Source organism: Grus americana, chromosome 2 (genome assembly GCF_028858705.1).
Source record: "Grus americana isolate bGruAme1 chromosome 2, bGruAme1.mat, whole genome shotgun sequence".
Classification (NCBI taxonomy): Eukaryota; Metazoa; Chordata; class Aves; order Gruiformes; family Gruidae; genus Grus; species Grus americana.
Genome location: NC_072853.1, coordinates 139220462 through 139242043, shown reverse-complemented (window position 1 = coordinate 139242043; position 21582 = coordinate 139220462). Strand labels below are relative to the sequence as shown.

General features: G+C 37.0%; 1 protein-coding gene across 1 annotated transcript in view; it reads right to left on the bottom strand.

Annotated features, from left to right (window-relative positions):
* Positions 1-8917: 8917 nt before the first annotated feature.
* Positions 8918-21582, bottom strand: part of THSD7A (thrombospondin type 1 domain containing 7A) — a 293162-nt gene continuing 280497 nt past the window's right edge. The window contains exons 26-30 of the mRNA XM_054817889.1: positions 21465-21560; positions 18324-18406; positions 17793-18003; positions 14274-14361; positions 8918-12756 (exon numbers count right to left, since the gene is read on the bottom strand). Coding sequence (XP_054673864.1) covers positions 12672-12756; positions 14274-14361; positions 17793-18003; positions 18324-18406; positions 21465-21560 — 563 coding nt within the window. The 3' untranslated portion in view covers positions 8918-12671. The remainder of the gene's footprint in view (positions 12757-14273; positions 14362-17792; positions 18004-18323; positions 18407-21464; positions 21561-21582) is intronic.

The following is a 21582-nucleotide window of genomic DNA, read 5'->3' as shown; positions in this document are numbered from 1 at the left end:
CCAGTCCCCAGGAGCCCAGCGTGGCCTACTTGTGGGTATGAGAAATAATGATATTGTCCACGTTTGTGCCTGCAAGTATTCGAACCTCTAAACGAAAACACCTTTCTGTTATTTGTTAATCCCACCAAGTCTTCTAGGAATCCTAAACTGTTATGTGCCTCAGTGTCTGAACAACACGCAGCCATGCATGGAAGGAAAAATGTGTATGTGTTACAATACCATCAGTTATATATTCATGTGGTATTTTTTTCTCACAGGGTCCAATCTTCATTCACTTCAGATAGTAAACTCTTACAATTCTCTTCTCTGTGTCTGCTTCTAAATTTTCGTCCCCATTCTCCTGCCAAATTCATCTTTCCTCTTGTCCGTAAGTCCCTTAATCTTCTGCTGACTTCTTAGTGTGCCACGACAGAGAAATCTTGAGGGAGTTCTGCTTCCAATCTTCTAAGAAATTTCTATGGGTCAAGGGGGAAATGAAGAGTTTCAAAAGCTTTGTAATCTTTTCTGATTTGAAAGACTGTAGAAAGGCTGGTTTTGACTTTATAGTCAGCTCCTCCTTGCAGTTCCCCTCTTTTGGGTTCTACTCCAAAGTGTAGAAAAAGTAAGGCTTCTAACCAAAGGATTGTCAGATTTTTTTAAAATGAGAAAGTCAACGTATGGTGTCCAATTTTAGCTGAAGCTTTAAAACAATATTAAACTTCATAAAGATTAATGAAGGTACAAGCAATTGAAACAAGTTGTTATAATGGTAAATATTGCAGAACTGTCACCGTAGGCTACCTGGCCCATCAGCAGTGTAGCACTCCCTAACGGTGGGGACCTGGGTGCTTTCCCCTGGCTAGCAGGATTGTTTGGCTCAGCAAATGTTCCACTGCTGTAGGCAGTTTATTTTGAATGATTCACCAGATCAGACTTCTCCTACTTTCCTGGAGAAAGTATGCTTTAGTCTTAGAAATCATGAATATTTGAGCTGAAATTTGCCCGGATAGTTTTTCAAGGCCACGTATCTGGGCCATGTATCAAAGTCTGGTTTTGTTTACATGCACTTCAGTTACATTTTTCTTGCCTTGTTCTCAGGGTACACTGAGCATCTGAATGTGCTGGAATTTAATTCTGTTCTTATTTCACCTCATTATGACATGCACATTTCTTCAAATCCCCCTTTCAAATGAATTTTGTTCAGCTACCTTCGGCTCTAGACTCATTCAACCGTGGTGTTGGTGGGCAGGCACATCTCAGGCACTTACTGTGCGCTAAGCTACCCCTGCTGCCTGAGGAAGAGCCACCCTCTGAGGAAAGCAAAGACTGCCAGGCACTGCTCGCCTTTCATGACTTTGCAGCAATGATACCTGCTGTAGACCATACCTTGGATCTGCTTCTTACTTGAGCACCCCAGAACCATTAGAAGAGCAGTGGATGCTACGAGGTGGCAAAGGTTCACAAGCAAATGGGTCCCTGTTATAGAAGAAAAAGCCACCTGAGTCTGCTAGATACAGTAGCTGGTGGACAACTGCTGGCCTAGGGAGTCCCGAGACGAATGATACTTGGCTTCATAGTGTAAATGCAAGAAAAAGCCCTCTGGGGTGTTATGAAAATTATGCATTTTTTGTTGTTATTCAGACATTAGTTTCAATTTTTCCACTCATTAATATATTAATATCTTTTGCTAGTACATTGTTTTGTAAGAAGAGGTGTTGTACTACTACTAACTAATTCCTTGCTTATGCTGTCCCTGTCTTAACCAGTTCTTTAGTGAGCTATAGTTAAAGGCACTATTTGGCTATTTACTATCACAAATGTAAGTTATTTTGAAATAATTCTACTCTGCTTTTGAGGGAGAGAAGCCTCACAGCATACGCTTTGTTATGTCTTTGATCATACCAGATTTTGCTGTGGCTCATTGCTTTATGACATATTTTCCCTTGCTCTTCTTTATCCCCCACTGCTATCTTGCAGTGTTTTACAGTTAATCCTAGCTACTCTTTAGTTCACTCCAGGCACTTTTTTGTTCCAGTTGCTCATAATTTTACTACTTTCAGTAACAAGCCCATAGGCTTCTTTACTATGTCTGCTCAGTCAGTATTTTTTTTTATTAGCATTAGCAAGTTCTGTGTTTTTATTGTTTTCTAGATCGTTGGTATATTAGGCAGACAAAATTATTTCAACTGGTTACCCTTGTGACACGTCATCTGCCATCGTAATCCAGATAAAAGCCTTGCTTATGGTAATAAATAATTTAAAAATGTCCTACATAAAATGTCTTTGTTGATTTTTTTTGTGTCATCACATTTTTTTGCACATAGTGCATATTAGGTTAATTTAGGATTTTTGGTTCAGTTCTGAATTAAAATATCCTACTAAACTAGCTTGAATTTCTCCATTAAAAATAGCAAGATGTGCCCTTAAGGTAATGACAAACTTTGCTTTTATTTCTACACATTTCTCTAATGATTTGAAGCCAGAACATATATAGCTTTCAAATTTTTCTGTTTCTTTTTAAATTTGATGTACCAAGAGATGATTACTGTATCGATATTCATATAACTCAGAAATTCATCCATCTGCCACAGAATTCTCTTTGTTGCTGCAGAGTTGTTACACTCAAAATCTTGCTTATGGGGACAGAGAAAGCACACCTTTTACATAAGTAAAGGTAAAATTTGCGTTAGTATAATTGAAAGTGAAACCATCTAACCATTATTAGTCCAGATCTAATTGGTTAAAAAAGAATGATACTGCTGTTAAAATTGTTATACGCACACCTCCTAGTGCCCACCCCTTCTCCCAGTGTTAGGCTCACGCCTCCACTGCTCCTTTGGCTGTTGAGCTTGGTGGTTTCATGCTGGTGGCAGTGGTGAGGTGTTATGGTGAATCGTCAGCATTTGGAGTCCTTCACTGTGAGGAATATAATGTTCGTGTTGATGGTTTCTTCTTCTTCAGTCTAGGATCTACTTGGGGTCATTTTTGTACGTCTGCCAACATCCTTTTACATCTTGCTCTGTCCTCACTGGTCTACAGTTCCATATTACACTCAAAGTTACTATATATAGTGTCTCCTACGTATGTCAGCTACTATTTCTTTGTTTTCTTTTTGACCCCTAAACCCAGTCCTGTCCAGCTCCAGGTGTGCATTTCGTTAACTGAGTGTGAGTGAGTTGTAGCCAAGGAGTCTCCAGCGCCAGCCTGTGCCCCTTCCCTCAGCACCCTGTGCTTGTGGCCCTCTTCATCGCATCCTGTCTTCACTGCTCAAGGGCTCTGCTGTCATACCAGGCCTGTCTTCCTCTGCACTGCATCATCATTTAGAGTCGTAAATACCTCATTCTGCATAGAATAACTATGTAAAACTGTGTTTGTACTACATGAAGACAAACAAAAGGATTAACTGTAGACACCTGACACCTTTCCTGCTATTCCAACTTGTTCTCCTCTTTTGATAGAGCATCTTAGCAGCTGGTTCAGCTGGGGCAAAAGACTTCCAGAACATGAGACAATGACACATGGGTATAGATATATATGTCTGATGGTCAAATAGGTACAATGTTGACAACAAGACAAAAGGGGAAAGACTTTTTTTTCCCCCAGAAAGGCTATGGAAATATGAAAAAATGCACAGACCATGGATTTTGCAAACCTTCCATTAAGAAACTGAGAGTACGTTGAAGAAATTCCCTTCCTTGTTCTTAGGGATTGTATGGTAAATGGAAGATCTGGGAGTTTTTTTGAAAAGCAATGAGAATGAAAAGTTGGAAATTTGCATACAGTAATTCGGAGAATTCTTTAAAATAATATTTTTCCCCTCTTTTAAATAAATTTAGAATAATTTACTTTTATTTTATTGTCCTGTGATTCTGCTGGAAAAATCCCCTCCCAATCCTGTTGCATATATGTTTTCTTCTTATATACATAGTTCAATAGAGTTTATGATGTGGGGCATGCCCAGAATGTTTTGTATAGTAATTGACAAAACTGAAGTAGGACTTAAAAATGAAAAACAACGTAAATCAAGTAGTAATAAATGTTATTATCACTTATATTCTTTTCTTATAATCTCTATAGTGTTATTATAGGTATATAAAGCCCCAAATAATAGGACAAAGCTTTGTAGCTTATAAGAATTTGTTAAACATAAACACAATTTTAATATGAGGTGGTAAGCCTTTTTGATGAGACCCATGAAGTTTCCTGAAGAAACACATTGTCCTGCCATTTCTTTGGTCTAAGGTGGCAGATGGAAGTCTTGACATCTGCAGTACCACCTCATTTCAAAGAGAATGCATTAACAGAGATGGAGTATAGCAATTTTTAATGTAAATAAAGTTTTGACTTTCTGAAATGGCCCGTTTACAATTTTGAGGCCATTAGACTTCTGCCCCGGCTTCTTTAGTGCTATAATTTTGCAATGAGATTGGGAAGCCGGTTTGAGATTAACAATTAACTTCTCGCTTGTGCTGCAAAGCTCCCTTTTATATTTCTGTAAAACTGAACAAATGACTGCTACTAATGTTTTGCTCATCAACTAGTAAGTGTAGGCCATTTAAGACAGAAATGTAGGGTTTAGCTCCAGCTGCTGTTCTAATGTTGCAGAAAGCTTTTGCTGCAGATCATTAAATTCAACTTCAGGCAGTCACAAAACTGCCAGCTAATTTTTTTTTTTCTTTCTTCAGCTGAGCGAAACCTGGTGTCACCAATTTCCACTCATAAAATGGAGCTACGGAATTCTTCATTGAAAAGGAGCAGACCTGTGACTAAGGAATATTTTTCTTCAGTACTGAGTATATGGGGTGTTTTAGTCTCTAGTATGTTGGTTCAAATCAAATCAAGCGATGAAAATTTCTTTCATTTTGTGGAATATCAAAACTAAAAATGAGAACCAAAGGTGAAATAAATACACACATATGGAGATTCTCCACTTGAATTTAAGTGCAGAGTATCAACCCGAACTCAGTTCTGTGTTATCACATGCATGATGCTATATATCTCTGATAAATTGTTTTAAATATACGTTGAGATCATCTGTACTACTCATGATTTTAAGTTGTTAGTATAGATTATAGATAAAGTAACTAAAACCAGAACATCCTTGTGTGTTTAGGATAACATTCAGAAATAGGAAATGTGAATACATAACCTCCTGCCATGGAGCTGCTCATGGGAATAGGGGTTTTGGTTGACTTCTGTAGTGATTTGCTCTTCAGGGACGTCACAAATAGAGAATATTTCCAAGCCAGTCCACCGAGCTTTCGTCCCAGAATTCTTGGAAACATAATAGATATTGAGGATTTGAGCTTTTGTTAATCGTTTATTGTTATATCACAGTCAGGTTTCCAAAGAGGGGGTCCTCCATTCTGCTATAATTGTACATACAGAGGAGACAGCCCTTACTATGATTTTACAATTAAAATTAACACAAAATGAGTATAACAAGGGAATGTTAGAGAAAAGTGTAAACTATCAGCAATAGAATGGTTGGATTGAACCTGAAATATGTAGAATTAGGTATTTTCATGGTTTCCAAATACATCGCTGCAGCTATAGTTGCATGAAGAGAGAAAACAAATTATTTCAGCCTCCAAATTCACATTTTAAGTATGCATATTTTTGGTCTTGACAGCATGCGTTCAGATGCCTGTAAGTTGTCAACCGGTAACTGTTGTTGTCTCACCATGATCTTAAGAGTGAGAAGACACATCAAAAGAGAATTAAGGCTATGACAGCAATCAATGCAAATCAGAAAACATCCAGGTATGGATTAAATCTGGCATTTGCTTCAAGCACCGAGACACAATGGGGGCATAGGAAGAAAGTTGTTAAGGGAAGCAGGTTTAGAGTATGAAAGTAAGACACAATATGTCACCCTTTGTTTTTCTGTGACAGTTTTCATATCTTTTCTGTGATACAAGTTGTGTAAGTAAGTTTGGGTTCAGTTTGGGAGAGGTTTTTGTAGGACTTTATTAGGCAATGCATTAAACATAGTCTGTCAATACTGGATAGCCAAGAAACTGTGAACATGTATTCACAGAACTGTTAATTAAATTCTGGCCATGGGTTCAAATTATATTGCTATTTGCATATATGCATCTCAATGAGCAGCACTGGGAAGAATTAAAAAGCTGAGTTTTAAGTCAGTTTGACATGTACAGGTAAGAAAGGTGGGGTTTTTAATATTTGTTAAGGGAAGGAAAAAAAATTAGACTTGCTTTCAAATTCAACACTGAATTTGTGACTAAACACTTTATTTGTAAGCTAAGCAAATATGATCTGATATTCATTGAGAAACAAATAAGTAATCTTCTGCCATTTTAAAGAAATATAATGACATTATGAAGAATATTTTTGAAAATAAACAAAACCGCATTCATTTGATAATTTAAATTTCAGTATACAATTCTAATAAACTTCAGGACTAGGTTCTGAATGCAACCCACAAAATATTAAAATATATGTGGGAGCCACCAACCCCTCATCTATAAACAGGCAAGTACCAAATCTTATCTTCTCTGAGACAATAAAGGGTTTGTGAATAAACGCATAGTAATAATGAAATAGGTTCAACCTTGAACTGTTTGAAACGTAATTTCTTTGACTATGGAAAAACAACAATAGCTATGATCATGGATTATGATCATATGGCTACGTTTTAGCGTCACCGCAGTGAGGGACTTTTTCCCTTACCCAAAGGGGGCCCCAAACCAGACACAGGGCTCCCAGTAAAGCCTTATAAGGGCTGGGGGGGGGGGGGGGGGGGGGGGGGGTGGCTAATGACATCCTTCAAGCTCTTGCTGATGTAGCCTTGTGTGCGGTTGCCTCCCCCCCACTGCCAGGGTCTGCAGCTGAGTCATGGTCAGCTCGTTGCCCACCAGGACCCTCACTCCCACATCCTTTTCAGCACAGACGTTACCCAATCAGACTGGGACAAGCAGGATTAGGCAGCATCCAACAGTATCAGCTTATCAAGGCAGGTCACAATATTAGTACCAGAAAGGGCTTATACATGAGGCTGGAATGGTCAGCTGAAAGCACTGCCACACGTGAGTACCAGCAGTTTGGTGTTAACGTCTGCCACTCCGAGGCTACTGAGCTCTTACGAGGCTCAACCCTCTCCCGGTGCAAAGTTGGCTGACGGCAAACAGAAAGAGCAACGACATCTGCCAAACGTTGCTGAAGATGTGCCTCACAGCGAGCCTCGCAACCTTTTGGATCAAAACCAGGACATAGCAAAGATGCCCGTTTTTGAAAGCGGGTAGGAGATGCTTCACCAGCATGTCTCCAGAGCACGACCCTCCCATGGCCAGGGGCACAGCCCAAATGAAGGTAAGCTAAATGAGTCAACAGCTCCCTCTGCTGAAAAATAAACGAGCAGGCAAGCAGATACTAAAACACCACCTCCCCCCGCCCCCCCCGCAGGTCCCCACTAACTTGAAAAAGTGTAAATCGTTTGTTCATCTCCCTGGTCATCAGCTGTGTTTAGATGGACATTCAGCTTTCCCGTGTCCAATAAAACAACCAGAAGATTCAGGAATAACCTTATTCTGTAGCCAGATTGTGCTTAGTGATGCCAAGCAGATCCTGAATGGGTGCTTAAATGCACGACTGTTTCAGCAGGGTAATTTTCTAGACTTAATACTGCAGATCTTCACATTACTAGAAGGCTAAAATATTTACAATGCTCATCTAAGCCTTTTGTTTTACCTCTCTATCTCCTCTCATTATACTTGTATTGGAAAATCATATTCTCCTATTTTTTTAAAATAAAGTATATATTTCCTAATCTCTGAACCATTCCTCTAGAAGTCTCGCAATCAATTGCCAAAGTCTTTTAACATAAGACTTTGTGTGTGAAGACCTTATGATCTTCATTGGCATACCATAGGTAATTCTCTTCTGCAGAGTTTAAATGGGAATTCTAATTTTCTTCTCCCAAGCATCTTTTTTAACTGTAGAATTCTGCCTATACTGACTTAAACAACTTTAAATTATGTAAAAAATTCCTCTATTAAATTGCAGGTGGGAAGACAAACCCAATGTTTCTGTAATTTTACTGTGGATTCCAGCAGGAGAAAAATGTAGGTAGGAGGTACTTTTGAAAATCCTGAAATGCCTCTAAAATCAGAGTTGTGTGCTCTCAAAATTGGGTTTAAACCTTTTAAGAGTTAGCCTGGAAGGGTTACTGGGGAGGTAATAACTACTGAAATTGGACACACTGGTGTGTAAATACACACTGCGGAAATGGACACCAAAAAAAAAAAAAGGGTTTTGGAGAGCACAGAGGTAGAATATGAGCAGCTATGAGAAAAATGCGGAGTCACTTTTTTCCTTAGGTAATCAACAACAAACTCTTGATCCTAGAAGAAATTAGAGTGAATTTGGTAATGTTTATTCCACAACTGGGATGTAAAGGACAATTTTATTGATTGCATTGGGAGTGTTGGTTTATTTGGAGGAGGGGGATTTAGTTCCTGTTCCTTCTTATATAGGGATAGGGACAGATTCAGCTTCACTGATGTGAATGGATGTCTTTTAGTGGGATCTTGATCCACCCCTTATTCTTCACAAATGGATTGGGGTTTTTTTCTAACCTAAAAATGGCAATCAAGGAAGAAAATTTAAAATACTGTTGATTTATTGCATTTATTGGATATCTATTGATCAATTAAATATGCACTGTAAACTCCTACGTCAACAAGGACTGTAGCAATGGACTTTGATAGTTACCATAACATTGTAAAGTATTTTTCTTTCTTTTTAAAGAGAAATACTAATTTTTAACAAGAATATGTTTGCTAATTTCTTTCAAAAGAAGAGACTATTTAAGAGGTGGTCATATTTTAGGGATCTGGCTTTTATTGTTACTCTTTCCCAGCATAGTATACTACATCTATTAAAAAGAGACATTAAATGATTTTGTGTTTATATTTATTGTCAGCAATACATCAGTTATGTAAAAATAACCCAGATGAAAATGTAAGACTTGTTACATTTTCATGTCATTTGTATTAACTGAATAAAGCTTAGTGACAATATACACAAATTTGCAGTAGTTGTACGTAAACATTTTGTGCATTGAAAAAGAAATATACATAATTTAAAAAATAAAAATGCATTACACAATTTACAAATTAACATTAACCAAAAAAAAAAAAAGTAAACATTCCTCAGACAGCTGCCTCCTTGTTCTACAAAATAAATATTCAAGTAAATTAAGTTAGGCAAAATAAACTCTTAACTTTGGGTGAGCACAATTTACATAAAGGTAAAAAGACAGATTTCCATTTCACTCTAGGTATATTTTACAGTGATTTATACACAGAGTTTTTAAATTGGTCTCTTCAGATTGTAATATTAGAAAACAAACTTTATTACATTTTGGCAGAAGGAAGGGAGCTTCAAAATTGATGCTTTATACCAAATATAAACAAGCTTGTGCAGTTGCACCAAAGCTTCAAAAAGAAACTGCTCCAGGACTCAAAGCAGACACAGTAATCTAGAAACTACAGATTTTTAAAAGGAAAACACAAACCACCACATCAACAGGAAAATGTCTACTTTGCTATTTTCTGAATGGTTTATTTGATCACTGGAAACGTTACTTTCACAAACTAACAATCTACGGTAGTGGCTGCTTTAGGCACTGGATTTGTAGAAGCACTCTGATTTTTAAAGCAAATTGCTTTTCATTCTATACTGATAATTCACCAACTATTTATTTCTGTTTCAATGTTAAAGGGCTTAATCACCTATGCAACTTTTAGCTTTACATAAAATTTCAGCCCTCCTTATAGCCTAATTATATTTTACTTTTTTTTTGATAAAATGAGGGAAGCCATTCAGGCTTCAAATTTCCTTGCACTTTGTTTGTAAAAAAAAAAAAACCCAAAAAACAAGCAGTCTAGATTTTAAATGCAGCACTATTATGATGCAGATATGCATCAGCAAAATTCACTGACCAGATATAAAATGTAACACATACTAAAATACTTGCATGGATTGCAAAGGCCAAACATACTTTTAAAAACCTCCTATCTCTTTCTTCATTTGTCCATTTTATATAGTGAGAAAAAGGAGATGGCATACCTTTAACTTCAAGTTATTAAATTCTTAGATTTAGGACATAAAATCTTCAAGGCAAGAACTAGGCAACAGCTCCTGCTAAGACCAGCCAGTAGGATAAATAAAGATGACTCATTGCCCATGAAAGAAACCCTGTTCCCTCAGTTCCCTATTGGTCCAATACTATTTGACAACACAGAATCAGACTTCTAAAAGTACAGAAATAACGATTAAGCTTTATGTCTCCACATGATAGTTATCATTCTTAAAAACTTTATAACTTTTCCATGTTATTTTTTTGTATGTCTGACAAAATAGGAACCAGCTAGGTTTTTCTTGTTTTCTACTCAAGAATGCCGAAGTAATTAAATTCATCAAGATTTGTTGTTTTTTTCCCTATGGATCTTTACAAAGTGATGTAAGACTGAAGCCCCCAGTCCTGCAACATGTATACGAATGAACCACTGCTGTGGCAGGGGGCCATGGCACTTCACCAGCTGTGGCGGGATCAAGGTATAAAATGAGAAATTAAACCTGTACAAAAGATTGTTACTATTGATCCTCTCTGCTCATCATTCCTGTTTGTGGAATACTTACGCAGTGGGAGGAAGGTCATTTTCTTGATGCTGTAGCACCACACTGGTAATATAAGTTAGCTAAATTAAAGTAGGACCATAATCTCTCTTGAACATTCACAAAATGCACATTGGTTCCAAGAATTATTCTACGTGGAATAAAAGTAGGTGGCTTTTAAGAACCGATGTTACCCATTGATGTCCACGAGAGTCTTGTCATTGATTTCAGTGGATCTGGGCCAAAGTTTGCAAAGCTACAGTTTTATTCAGTGTGCAAAACTGGTGCTTCTTGAGTAAAGAGCGTGATAAGTAGGCAGAAATGGTTTAGGTTATAAAAAAGACCTGAGAACCTAATATTGAACATTATATAACAATTATTTTTGAGAGGTTGCCTATTAAAGTTTTGTATTGCTTAGTAGTGGCACAGTCACTCATCTGTCTGGGCTACACATAGAAGCCATTTCATGAGAATAACCCTTCTCAGGTCACGAATCACATCTGTAACATGCATGTAGATACGTTGGCAAATCAATGAACTTCATGTCAGAAGCGTAACACTGAAAAGCCGTCAGCATGGAAGAGGTTAACAGTGAGTTTTTATACTGCCAGAGTTTTTAAAAAAGTCATGAGTATTAAAATGGCAGAACTATTGATCTTATTGTTTACTTGCCAGTACACTCAAGAGTTTAACTGAGTAATTAAAAGAATGTCCTAATTAGAAAAGACAAAGGGCTCTGAGTATTGCACTGTCAGCAACAGTGAAAACGCTCTCACTAGCGGAAGGAAAAAAAAAGCACAACCATTTTATTTCAGTTGAACAATCAGAATACCTTTTCAGATAGCAAGTATGTCACTCAGGATCACAGGGCAACCACTTTTCTTTTTCTTTTCTTTTTTTTTCTAACAAAGTTAACAAATATAAAAAATCTAGTCATAAACAGCCTTCAAAGTACAATTAGAAACCAGCAGGACAATCTATACCAGTATAGGTAGATGGGGCAAGAAACTAGACACTTGTATTACTGCCATGATATAGACTACAAATGGCCGCTGTGACGAGGAACGGTGCGTACAGTACACGTCGTTAGCCGATTCCATCCAGTCGCAGTCCAAACCGAACGCTACTCTCTTCAGGATCCAAGACCTGTCTACTTGACACTCCTTGCACAAGACACATCATCATCCTTTCTGAAAAGAGGCAGTTTCTATGGCAATACTAGTTAAGTGCATATCATGCTGCACTAATATAGTGCAAAAATTTGCCTTGCATGTAGCAAAAAAGATGCAGGCAACAGTCTGAGTTAGAGAAAGTAGAAACGTATTGTAACATTTACAATGGGTATTCTTTTTCCAGACAGCAACCGCTAGAAAATACTGAATCTGAGAATGCCTCCTTTCTGGATGTACACAGGAGGCCTTTACACTTTGGAGTGATAACAGGACAGAATTTTGCAAGTGAGTCATTGCCCTCTGAAAAGCAGGTTAACACAAGTTATCATCAACTGGCAAACTGTTGAACTTGCTCAGTGGGTTAATCCCAGTTAAAAGTTAATATTGTACTAAGCACTAAAATGCTCTTTAACAAGTGTATAATCTGATAGAGTAATACATATGGTTCAGCTGAGTATATATGTTACGCTTGAATATAAAGAGTCATAGACAGCTTGGTACAAACTCTTCATGCGTACTGATTATACTTGGTTAATGTTGCAGGGGCTTCCAGCTGTTAATATTATGTCAGCTACAGTATCCTGGAGACAGAAGTGGTGCTTATAGTTTGTAAGATTGAGGAAAGACCACAAATCTCCAACTGCAGTGTCTATTAACGTGATTCTGCCAGATTTCTCAGTGCTGATGGTCTAAAGTAAAGCAATAACACCTTGAATATCCATAGGCATTATGAAATCCATCCTTTATCTATGGTGCAGTTACAAAAAAGAAAAAATCAAAACATTTAATCCACTCCATAGAAAATCCCTGTGGCTTTGGATACCTTCTGATTTCAATCCATTAATTTAGACTCCATTTGTCACCATGAGAAGTTATATTTTACATATCTGCATCTCCATCATAAGCCAAGGTTAAAGGTTTCAGTCGGTTGTTCTGCCTTCTCTGGGGCTTCTTTGGCTTTTTGCTGAAACAATAAGATAATTTGTAAATAGAACAAGAAACTAATAACATAGCAAAGATGGATTTTAGTCTTAAATGAAAGATGAGTGTGTTGTTTTAAGACAATGGATTTGGTTGTTCATTGGTAAAAGGTATAAGCCTAAAACCTTCACTTCGATCAGTAATTATCTCTTTATCAACCCAAAGCAACTTCTAATTCAAAGTTTAGTTGTTCAGAAACAGGCCGTTACGGTGCTGATGTGACTTGATGAAAACCTTGGCAGGTAATCCTGCAAGATCAGTCAGTTTTCAGAAGAACCTGGAGCCTGCAGCGCAATATTGGTCACGTATCGGAGCTGCAATCAAGTTCTTTTAAATGATATGACTCAAATCTTAACCTCTCTTCACACATCAGAGGTTTCCACAGGAAAGTTCTATCTTTTGGTTAGTTTTATCTCATTATACTTGCTGGATTGACTACAGTTAATTCTAGTTGTTATAATCAAACCAGTCATAAAGAGCAGGGATATGGTTGTTAGCCATAACCGTTCCCTGTCTAGCCTTGAATTGGATTTTAATCCAGCAGTATTTCCAATCCATTTGATATAGTTTTAAAAGCCAAAGGAAAATGCATGCTTTAGTACTTGTCTTCTTTTAGAGTGTAATATAAGCATTTTTTAAATCAGGCCTGTGCATCCTCAGTCTTGTCCAAAATCTTATCTCAGCTATGTTAATTAGGCTGCCCAAATCTAATTCTTTTTTTACCAAACCAGCTGTACAGATTCCAGTCTGAAGAATCTGCAGTGGAGTTGTATGCTAACAGATTTTCTTTTCCTCAAAAAATAAAAGATTTTTTTCCTTACTTAGACAGAAGCGAGATTTTGGGAAGGTTTACTAAAGCGCAAACAAATCCAGAAGCCCCCCAAATGGCTACTAATGCAGTACAGCCAAGAGCCTGATGTGTACGGCCACACCTCCCTCATCTGCACAGTCATTTGCGTCAGAAATTCCAAACAGTACCTAGAAAACTTCAGGGAGAGCATTCTCAAAGGTGATGTGTTCTTGCAAAAAATCTTTGCTTTCACATGTGTTAAGATTTTTCAACAAAATATTATTTCATTTATGAAAAAACACATGAGAAAGTTTTAAGAATTTTTTTTTTGGTTGTGCCTCCCTATATCCTGCCAAATATCAAATCTGACTTGCCTGATTACTAAACTTCCTTCTTGCTTTTTCTCTCTGCATTTCGTGATACAGACACAACGAAATTATCATGGACACAGTACATTCTTAACAGAGATAAACTAGGCAAAAATAAACTATACACTAAGCTACCCCATAGTTGTAAGAAGTTCTTCTAACCTCAGGAGAGCATCATCTAGACTACCACCAGTGTCCACTGACCTGAACTTGGACAAAAGGACATGGAAAATTAAAAACTGCAGTTCACAGAAGCGCCTGTGGTTTCTACAGCAGCATATGTAAACGCTTGCATTACAGTCTGTGTGGGACTGCTTGTTTGTAAATAATTAAAGAACTCACCAGGCTAGATAGATCATAGAAACAATAAAGATGAGTAAAACAAATGCACCAGCAGCTACACCATAAACCCAGGTCTTCAGCCTCCCATCTAAAAGGAATGAATGTTAGTCAGTAGTGCTTGAGTTAGTCTTGTTGAATTATTAGTTCTGATATAGTACAGAAATACTTTTATAATCCAAAATAAATGTCTTCATTAGCAATTACAGCTTAGTAAGAGTAAATACTATTAAACAACTGAGCAATAGCTTCTCTGTGCACTTGTGTTCTGCTTTTCAGCCAAAGTCTGGATAACGCGAATGGAGTCGAGATGTGGGGCAGAGGCAGCAAGTGAGACCCCCAGAAACCCTGCCCCAGGCCCGCTGATAGCGGGCAATCCTTCAGCGCGATCAGAGGACAGTTTATCAGCCCAGGATTCATTTACGTTGTTAGCATCACTTTCCATTCTAGTTCTGGTAAATCAATCTGCCTGCTATTTTCATTTTTGTTGCTATTTAATTTTATGTTTTTAAATACCTTTAGCATGTTTTACCTCATTCATACCTTAACTGCACACACACCACTTTTACTACTGCATAAAGTAATAATTTTTCAATTTCTTGCTATACCAAATGCAAGTTTTGTCATTATAAAACAACTTCCCCTCACAGAACAAGCAAAAATACACCAAAAAAAATAATATAAATAACCCACGGTCATGACTATAACAACTGGCTGTTGTTAATAAGGACTGTATTTATGTGCAGCCTCTGCAGTTTGTATTTTGGACGTGATGTTCCTGCAGGCTGAGGTATACATCCCACTCTCTTGCTTGCCTTGATCCTAGATGCACCCATTTCTCCCAGGAAAAATGGTGTGACTTTCTCTGTCTGGGGGGTTTTGCTCTGAACCCCAAATGAGCAAGTCACAACCCAAGGTCAGTGCATGCTGTTTGACTCACTACTTTTATCTGACTCATTTTGCAAATTTCTAAATGGCTTTTTGAAAACATTCTTTTAGAGGAGGTTAGCAAGCCATTGCACCTCCTTGACAATGAAAATTCCATCAAAAAGCTGAATTATTTCATTTACAAGAGAAAAAATGTTATTTCATGAAGTCATGTATATTTTCAATGTAAGCAAACACAGCTAAAATTTTTCTGACCAAATACTTATTGCTTCCTGATACCTCTGTAGAACAAAAAGGCATTATCAATGCAATTGATGTTTCTACAATGTAATAATAACAAAAATTAGTCAGACTGACTTTGCTCAGATTCTCAGTAGCCCTCTCTATTGCTGTGCAGTTAAGTTCAGGGTTTCCGTTCTTTAGCAATGTAAAGACTTGCAGTCATGTGGACAATTTGTTCAAGACTAATTAATAGAAAAAAATATTAGCTTCATTACATTAATCAACCTAATGATACATTAGAACTGATAATAACTGACATAACTGAAATAACTGATCCATTAAAGATGGATTGAACAGTAGATTTGACCTGACATATCCAATTATATGATAATACAAATGAGAGGAATTCAGAATTCAGTACTGCTAAATAGGTTAATTTCTTCTCTCCTTGGCTTATGTTCATTGGTATATGTAAGGGGGTTTGGGTTATTTTGGGTTTGCCTGTTTTAAAATAGTATTATGTCCTTGAAAAAAAGACTGGCATTACCTTGTGCATGGATCTATTTATTTTTGTCAAAGCAAGGAACTGTTAATGAGGTCATTCATCTTATGCAACTACAGGCATCTAACTCAGGCTTTCTGAATTCCCCTGGACAGATAATTTCTACCTATACAAGGGACGTGGCATCTCAAACTCTTCTCATCAGCACAGACACCTGAATAGGATAGTTTAAATATCTTCCTTTCTGGAACTGCAATATAATTTGTTGAAGACAGTGAAAGAACTATTTTAAATCTAGACTTAGAAACAGTGAGGAAAAGAATAATCATGCTAGAGTAAATCAAAACCTTTCCAGTATTTACCCAATCCTAGAATTAAAACAGTCAAGCACAAATTTCATCTGAACTGCAGAATGTTCACTTTCTTCCACATTTGCTCACATCTTCACTGAATAAAGTATTCTATTGAATACAGTGGTTTTTATCTGAGCTATGTTCCCTTCCTAACCTGAATTACTGGAAAATTGGTGAGTTTTCATGAAATCTCTCAACTGTTCCTTGCTCCAAAAAGCATGTCTGAGCTCACATAAGCATCCACATTCCTAAATAGTTGAAGGCGACTGTTTGACATTTGCTTATTGTTGGCACTCTGGCTGCTACAATGCATCCTCTGGCATTTTCAGGTGGAGTTAACTAGAATGAGTAAAAGATAACATATTGGTAAGATGCTGTTTTTTAAAGGAGGACCAGAAAAGCTTAATTTTCTTTTTTTTTATTGTGCTTTAAAGTATTAACTAATTGGAGTAAAGACCATTTTATTGCAGGTATCAAATATAGTATCACGGTACAAATAACAGTAAATACTAGTAAGACTAATGGGATCTAACATAAGTATTTCTAACCCAAACATGATTTAATCTGCTTATTAGAAGTATTGCTGTAGTTCTCGATTTGCAGCATTTTATGGATTATGCATGTAAAGATACTGTTTTCAATTTTCAGATTAAAAACATTCATAAAAGCTTTAGAAAGAAATGAACACTCTAAGACACAAGCGTGTTAGAATATTTAGCTCTGTGTGATTTGAAAGACACTTAAGATAACCAACTGCTCTCTTAATATAATTAACATTTTGGACAAGCATCATATCTCTTTACGTGAAAGTAATTTGTTACTTAAAGTTTTATTTATTTCAATGCTTACAAGTACTGGGAAATATTTACTGAAATCTGATTACTTGATGGACTTTATAAACTATTTTTGATGGGCTAACTCTCTTACAATATATTTCCTGCCACTCCTGCACATATGTCCTTGCTCAACTCTAAAGAACATAGTCCATCATAAAAGCAAATATTGCCTATAGAGACTTAGAACGTATCTATGTTAAATATCAATAATATGGTTAGCTCTTTTCTTACAAGAATTAGTTTAAATATGAATATGGCAGAAAAGCATTAGCATATCTATACTGGTGGTTTTCCTACAATTTACACTACGGCTGCAAATTTTAAGCATCCCTTACCCTCTGCAGTATTCAATGCTACCTTTTCACTCCTCTGTCAGCAGCATTAGTGGTTGAGACAGCATGATCTAATATCCTGGCTTGCAACTTTGCAGCCACCTCCCTTCTAAAGTCACATTTCAAATAGCTTCTGTGAATTTTAACAGGTAGAAGGGATTAAAAGGAAATCCTCTGCAATACAAAATTTCATTAAATATACTGATGGAGTAGCTGAGCAGGCTAGGGGTTTGCTTATGTCTCTTCCATTGGTTTCAGTCAGGGCAGATGCCTGTCTTCTTAAATGAACACTTAAGGGTTTTTCTTTTCTTCCTCGGCATCACAAAAATGTAAATGCCAGCCCCTGCAGCAGTACTTAGCATTAAGAACTGCTCATTGCATGACTTCACCTGGCCCAAAAGGCTGTAGAAACCAGGTCCTTCCTCGTCCTGACTGGTTACTGGAGGGCTGGGTAGGGTTCACAGCTCGACTGGTTTTCACATCTCCCTTTTTGTCCTCCATGGTGGGGATCACCACCACTGGGATGAGAGTGCACTGGTCGAGTGTGCCATCGGAGGACATAACTTCAGTGTATCCGTCTTCACAACTGCACGTTCTAGTCTGTAGGGAACAAGTGTTTTACACTGTGTAGCAGAAAAACACGGTTTTCTGTGAGCCATAAAGCATAACAACATGGATGACTGGAAGAGAAGACTGTTTTGATGAGGGCTAGCCTGGAGAGTACCTCTTCATATATTTTTATGCAGGTTCGTACCAAATCAACAGAGATTATTCAACTTTTAATTGAAAGAAGAAAATCATCTGAAGCTGATTTTAACAAATTAATGATTAGCAAAATCTCTGAAAATACTTTGTAATGCAGAGAGATATGTGGGAATCCCTCACGGGGGTGTTTTATGCTCCAATGCAGTAGCACATACCTCACTGCAGTAAGCGTGGGGTTGACTGCACGGTGGGTTACATGACCTGTCAGCGTCTGGTTGGCGCATCACTAAACAGCCCCCTGTAGGACAGAAAATCATATTTTGACATGGTAGTACCTCACCACTGATGAAATTACTGATGCCATTATTTGCTACAGTATGTCATGGATTACAATTTTATTGGTAATTTGAATTTAAGAGTCCTTCTCTTATTCCAAGGTGAAGGATAACTGGTATCAAGTATTTTCTTAAAGGTAGAGTCAGGATACAGCACATGTATTTGCATTCACGTGCATTTTGGAGAACTAATATTTGGCAAGTGAACCTTTTGTTTTTCCCTTTGTTCCTTTGGTGGATTGCTCAAAAGGCAGTTTATATGTTTTGTTGTGCTTGAGGGAACAGATTTTGGTTCTCTAGGGCACTCCTTATGACTCACACGTTAAAACTGTGGTCACAAAGAAAATAAAAGCGTATCTTTGATTTACATCTTTGCCTGTCAAACTGAAAATAAACTACTCATCCAGTTTATGAATGGATAACTGTTTTCTGCTGCTCCTCAGTAGTCACTTTTACGCATGCTATAGCTTTGCTTCTTATGAAGCCACACTTCATGCTAGTCTAAGACAGATTTTTTGGAATGAAAGAAGTATTATCAGTACAGGATGTACTGAATGCTATGACACTGATGATATAGTGGGTTTCAGTCGTTTTCCCTTCTATACAGTCCTAGCTCTCACTGCTACAGCTTTATGTGTAGTGCAGTTATTGTTATGGACCAAAACACACAATCAGGCTTTCACTATCATTTCAGCCAGAATGACTTTAAAATACACATAGAATCAGTTTGAATGTACATGGGTTTCCTTCTGTCTTACAGAAGAGGGATATGCATTGTGTAGTTTCAAATTTTTACTGCTATAGAATGACTTATCTTGCATCTCCCAAATTAATAACATTTTTATACTGGTGCGATATGATGATGAAATCCCGATAGGTGAAGTTGGTCACGACCATAGCAGATGCAGTTAGATGTAGTTACGTAGATCGAAGCGTTAACGGGATGGCTGATGAAGAACAAAGAAAACCCTGCTGGTTGCCATAAGTTTTCCCCACCCCCAGAAAGGAAAATTGTAAATCCTAGCATACAAATCACATGCCTGTGGGAATCTATGTAATAAAATATCAGTCATCCAAGGAAGCTGCAGAAGGAAAGAGTTGCCTCATCGCCCATGGGAAACAACACCTTCAAGTAAAAAAGAACTACTCAGCACAATAATACGATGCAAGTAAGAAAATAAATAAAGGCCTTAAAATATCATAATAAAATTTGATAATGTCTGAATTAAAATACACAACATTAAAGCCAAATGTTCAGCAATAGGGCAGCAAAGAAACACAGTAATCAGAGATATGAGTTGATTCTAGGTCAAAATAGGTAATCTCCATTTAAATCAATCATGTATGTGCACCAATCAGTTTAAGCTCTGAAATACCGTAGTTTATACAAACCACTTTCAAAAAAATGTTCAAATGTAAATTACAATCTGGTTCACAACTGTATCCTTCATGCAGAGAAGTTCTCACAGAACATTATACTTAAATGCTTTGTTTGAAAATTATCAGGGATATGTAAAAAAATGCAGTTTTGCATTGCATGGAAACCGGTGATTGCGTTGGTCTGAATTTTCCACTAGTCTTCATTTCAGATCAGAAAGTTACCTCATCTTTAAAACCACGTACAAACAAACTTTAAAAAAAGAGATACAATATAGGTCCGAGGTTAATCTGCCTAGGAGGTCCCGTCATGAAAAATCTGCCAACAACACATATTCATACACTTGTCTTTCCTGGAATTTATCACATGGCTGTATTCAGTCACATCAGAACAAACTATTATTTTATGTACCTGACTGTGATTTATGAGCATATTCTGATTTTAACATCTCAGAGCCATAATCACTAAGACGCTACATATTTTGAAATCCTGTAGGATCTTTACTAGGTAATATCATATATTAATCTCAATAAGAACTCTTACTTAGACTTTTACTTACCATATAATCATCTTAGCTAGGCAGGAAGTAATCAAGGTGCATAAATAATGCTCTGTTGCATTTGTTGTGAAGATGAGGTATTTTAATATTCTTACAGCACAAAGTGACACTTGCAAAAGAGACTTTGGGCTATTAATCATTATTTCAAAACCTTGCAAAAATAATACAGATATTTTATTTCTACTGTTACAACAGACAGCAGTGGTGGATTCCATCATCAAGAAGTATCGTATTGGCAGTCCATGAGTTAGAGCTCCCCTCCTCTGACTGACCTGACAGTGTCTGGCATGGAGGATGTGCACAGAATCCCTGGGATTCTTTTACTATCACCTGGGCTGATATAAAAATTATTTAAACAACAAATGCATAACTCTTAGCTTAAATGAAACCCTAATTCTGATAAATAAATTAATATAAATAGATATATATGAAGATTTTCTTAAATTTGAAGACCTCAGTCATTCTTAATTCATAGTATTTGGTGCGTTGGTTTGCACAAAAAGTAACTACATCCCGTATCTGTCCACTGAAGTATCCTACTATAGGTTTATGTCATTGAAGTAAAGAAATATTTATGTCATTGAAGTAAAGAAATAAACTTATATTAGCACATTTATTAAAATTTGATGTTTTGTAATTTTTAAGGAGATATATGATATATGCATGATATTATCAAGCCATGCATATTTCTCTGCCTCTGTATAGGCACTGAAATTAATTTAATACATAAAAGTTCTATTTGTTGCAGGGCTTGAAATCTGAAACCTTAAATTTAGAAGTATAAACATGCGTATGGTAAAAACCAAACCAAACCAAAAACCCAAATGTAAAACATTCCAGGTCCAGCACGGAAGATAATATTTATATTTACTTTTAGCATTATATGCTGCATAATTCTGGAAAAGAAATTACATCTTTAGTATGCAAAACCATGATGATTCATGACAACAACACGTCGATTCATACATCAGGAGCAAGTATTTTTAGCAGACTCTTTAAAAAAATAACAAAAAATTCACTTTGTTGGGAAAAGATGTTATCCACCTGTTTTCCAGGCCTTGGTGTGTATATAAAGAGTAGTTACCTGTGACGTTTAAACCATCTGACCTTTGGCACCACACGGTTCGCGAAGATCCCTTCCATGGGCTAGCCATCCACTTGTATTCATAGCACTGGCCATCTACACAGAGAACATTCACTTT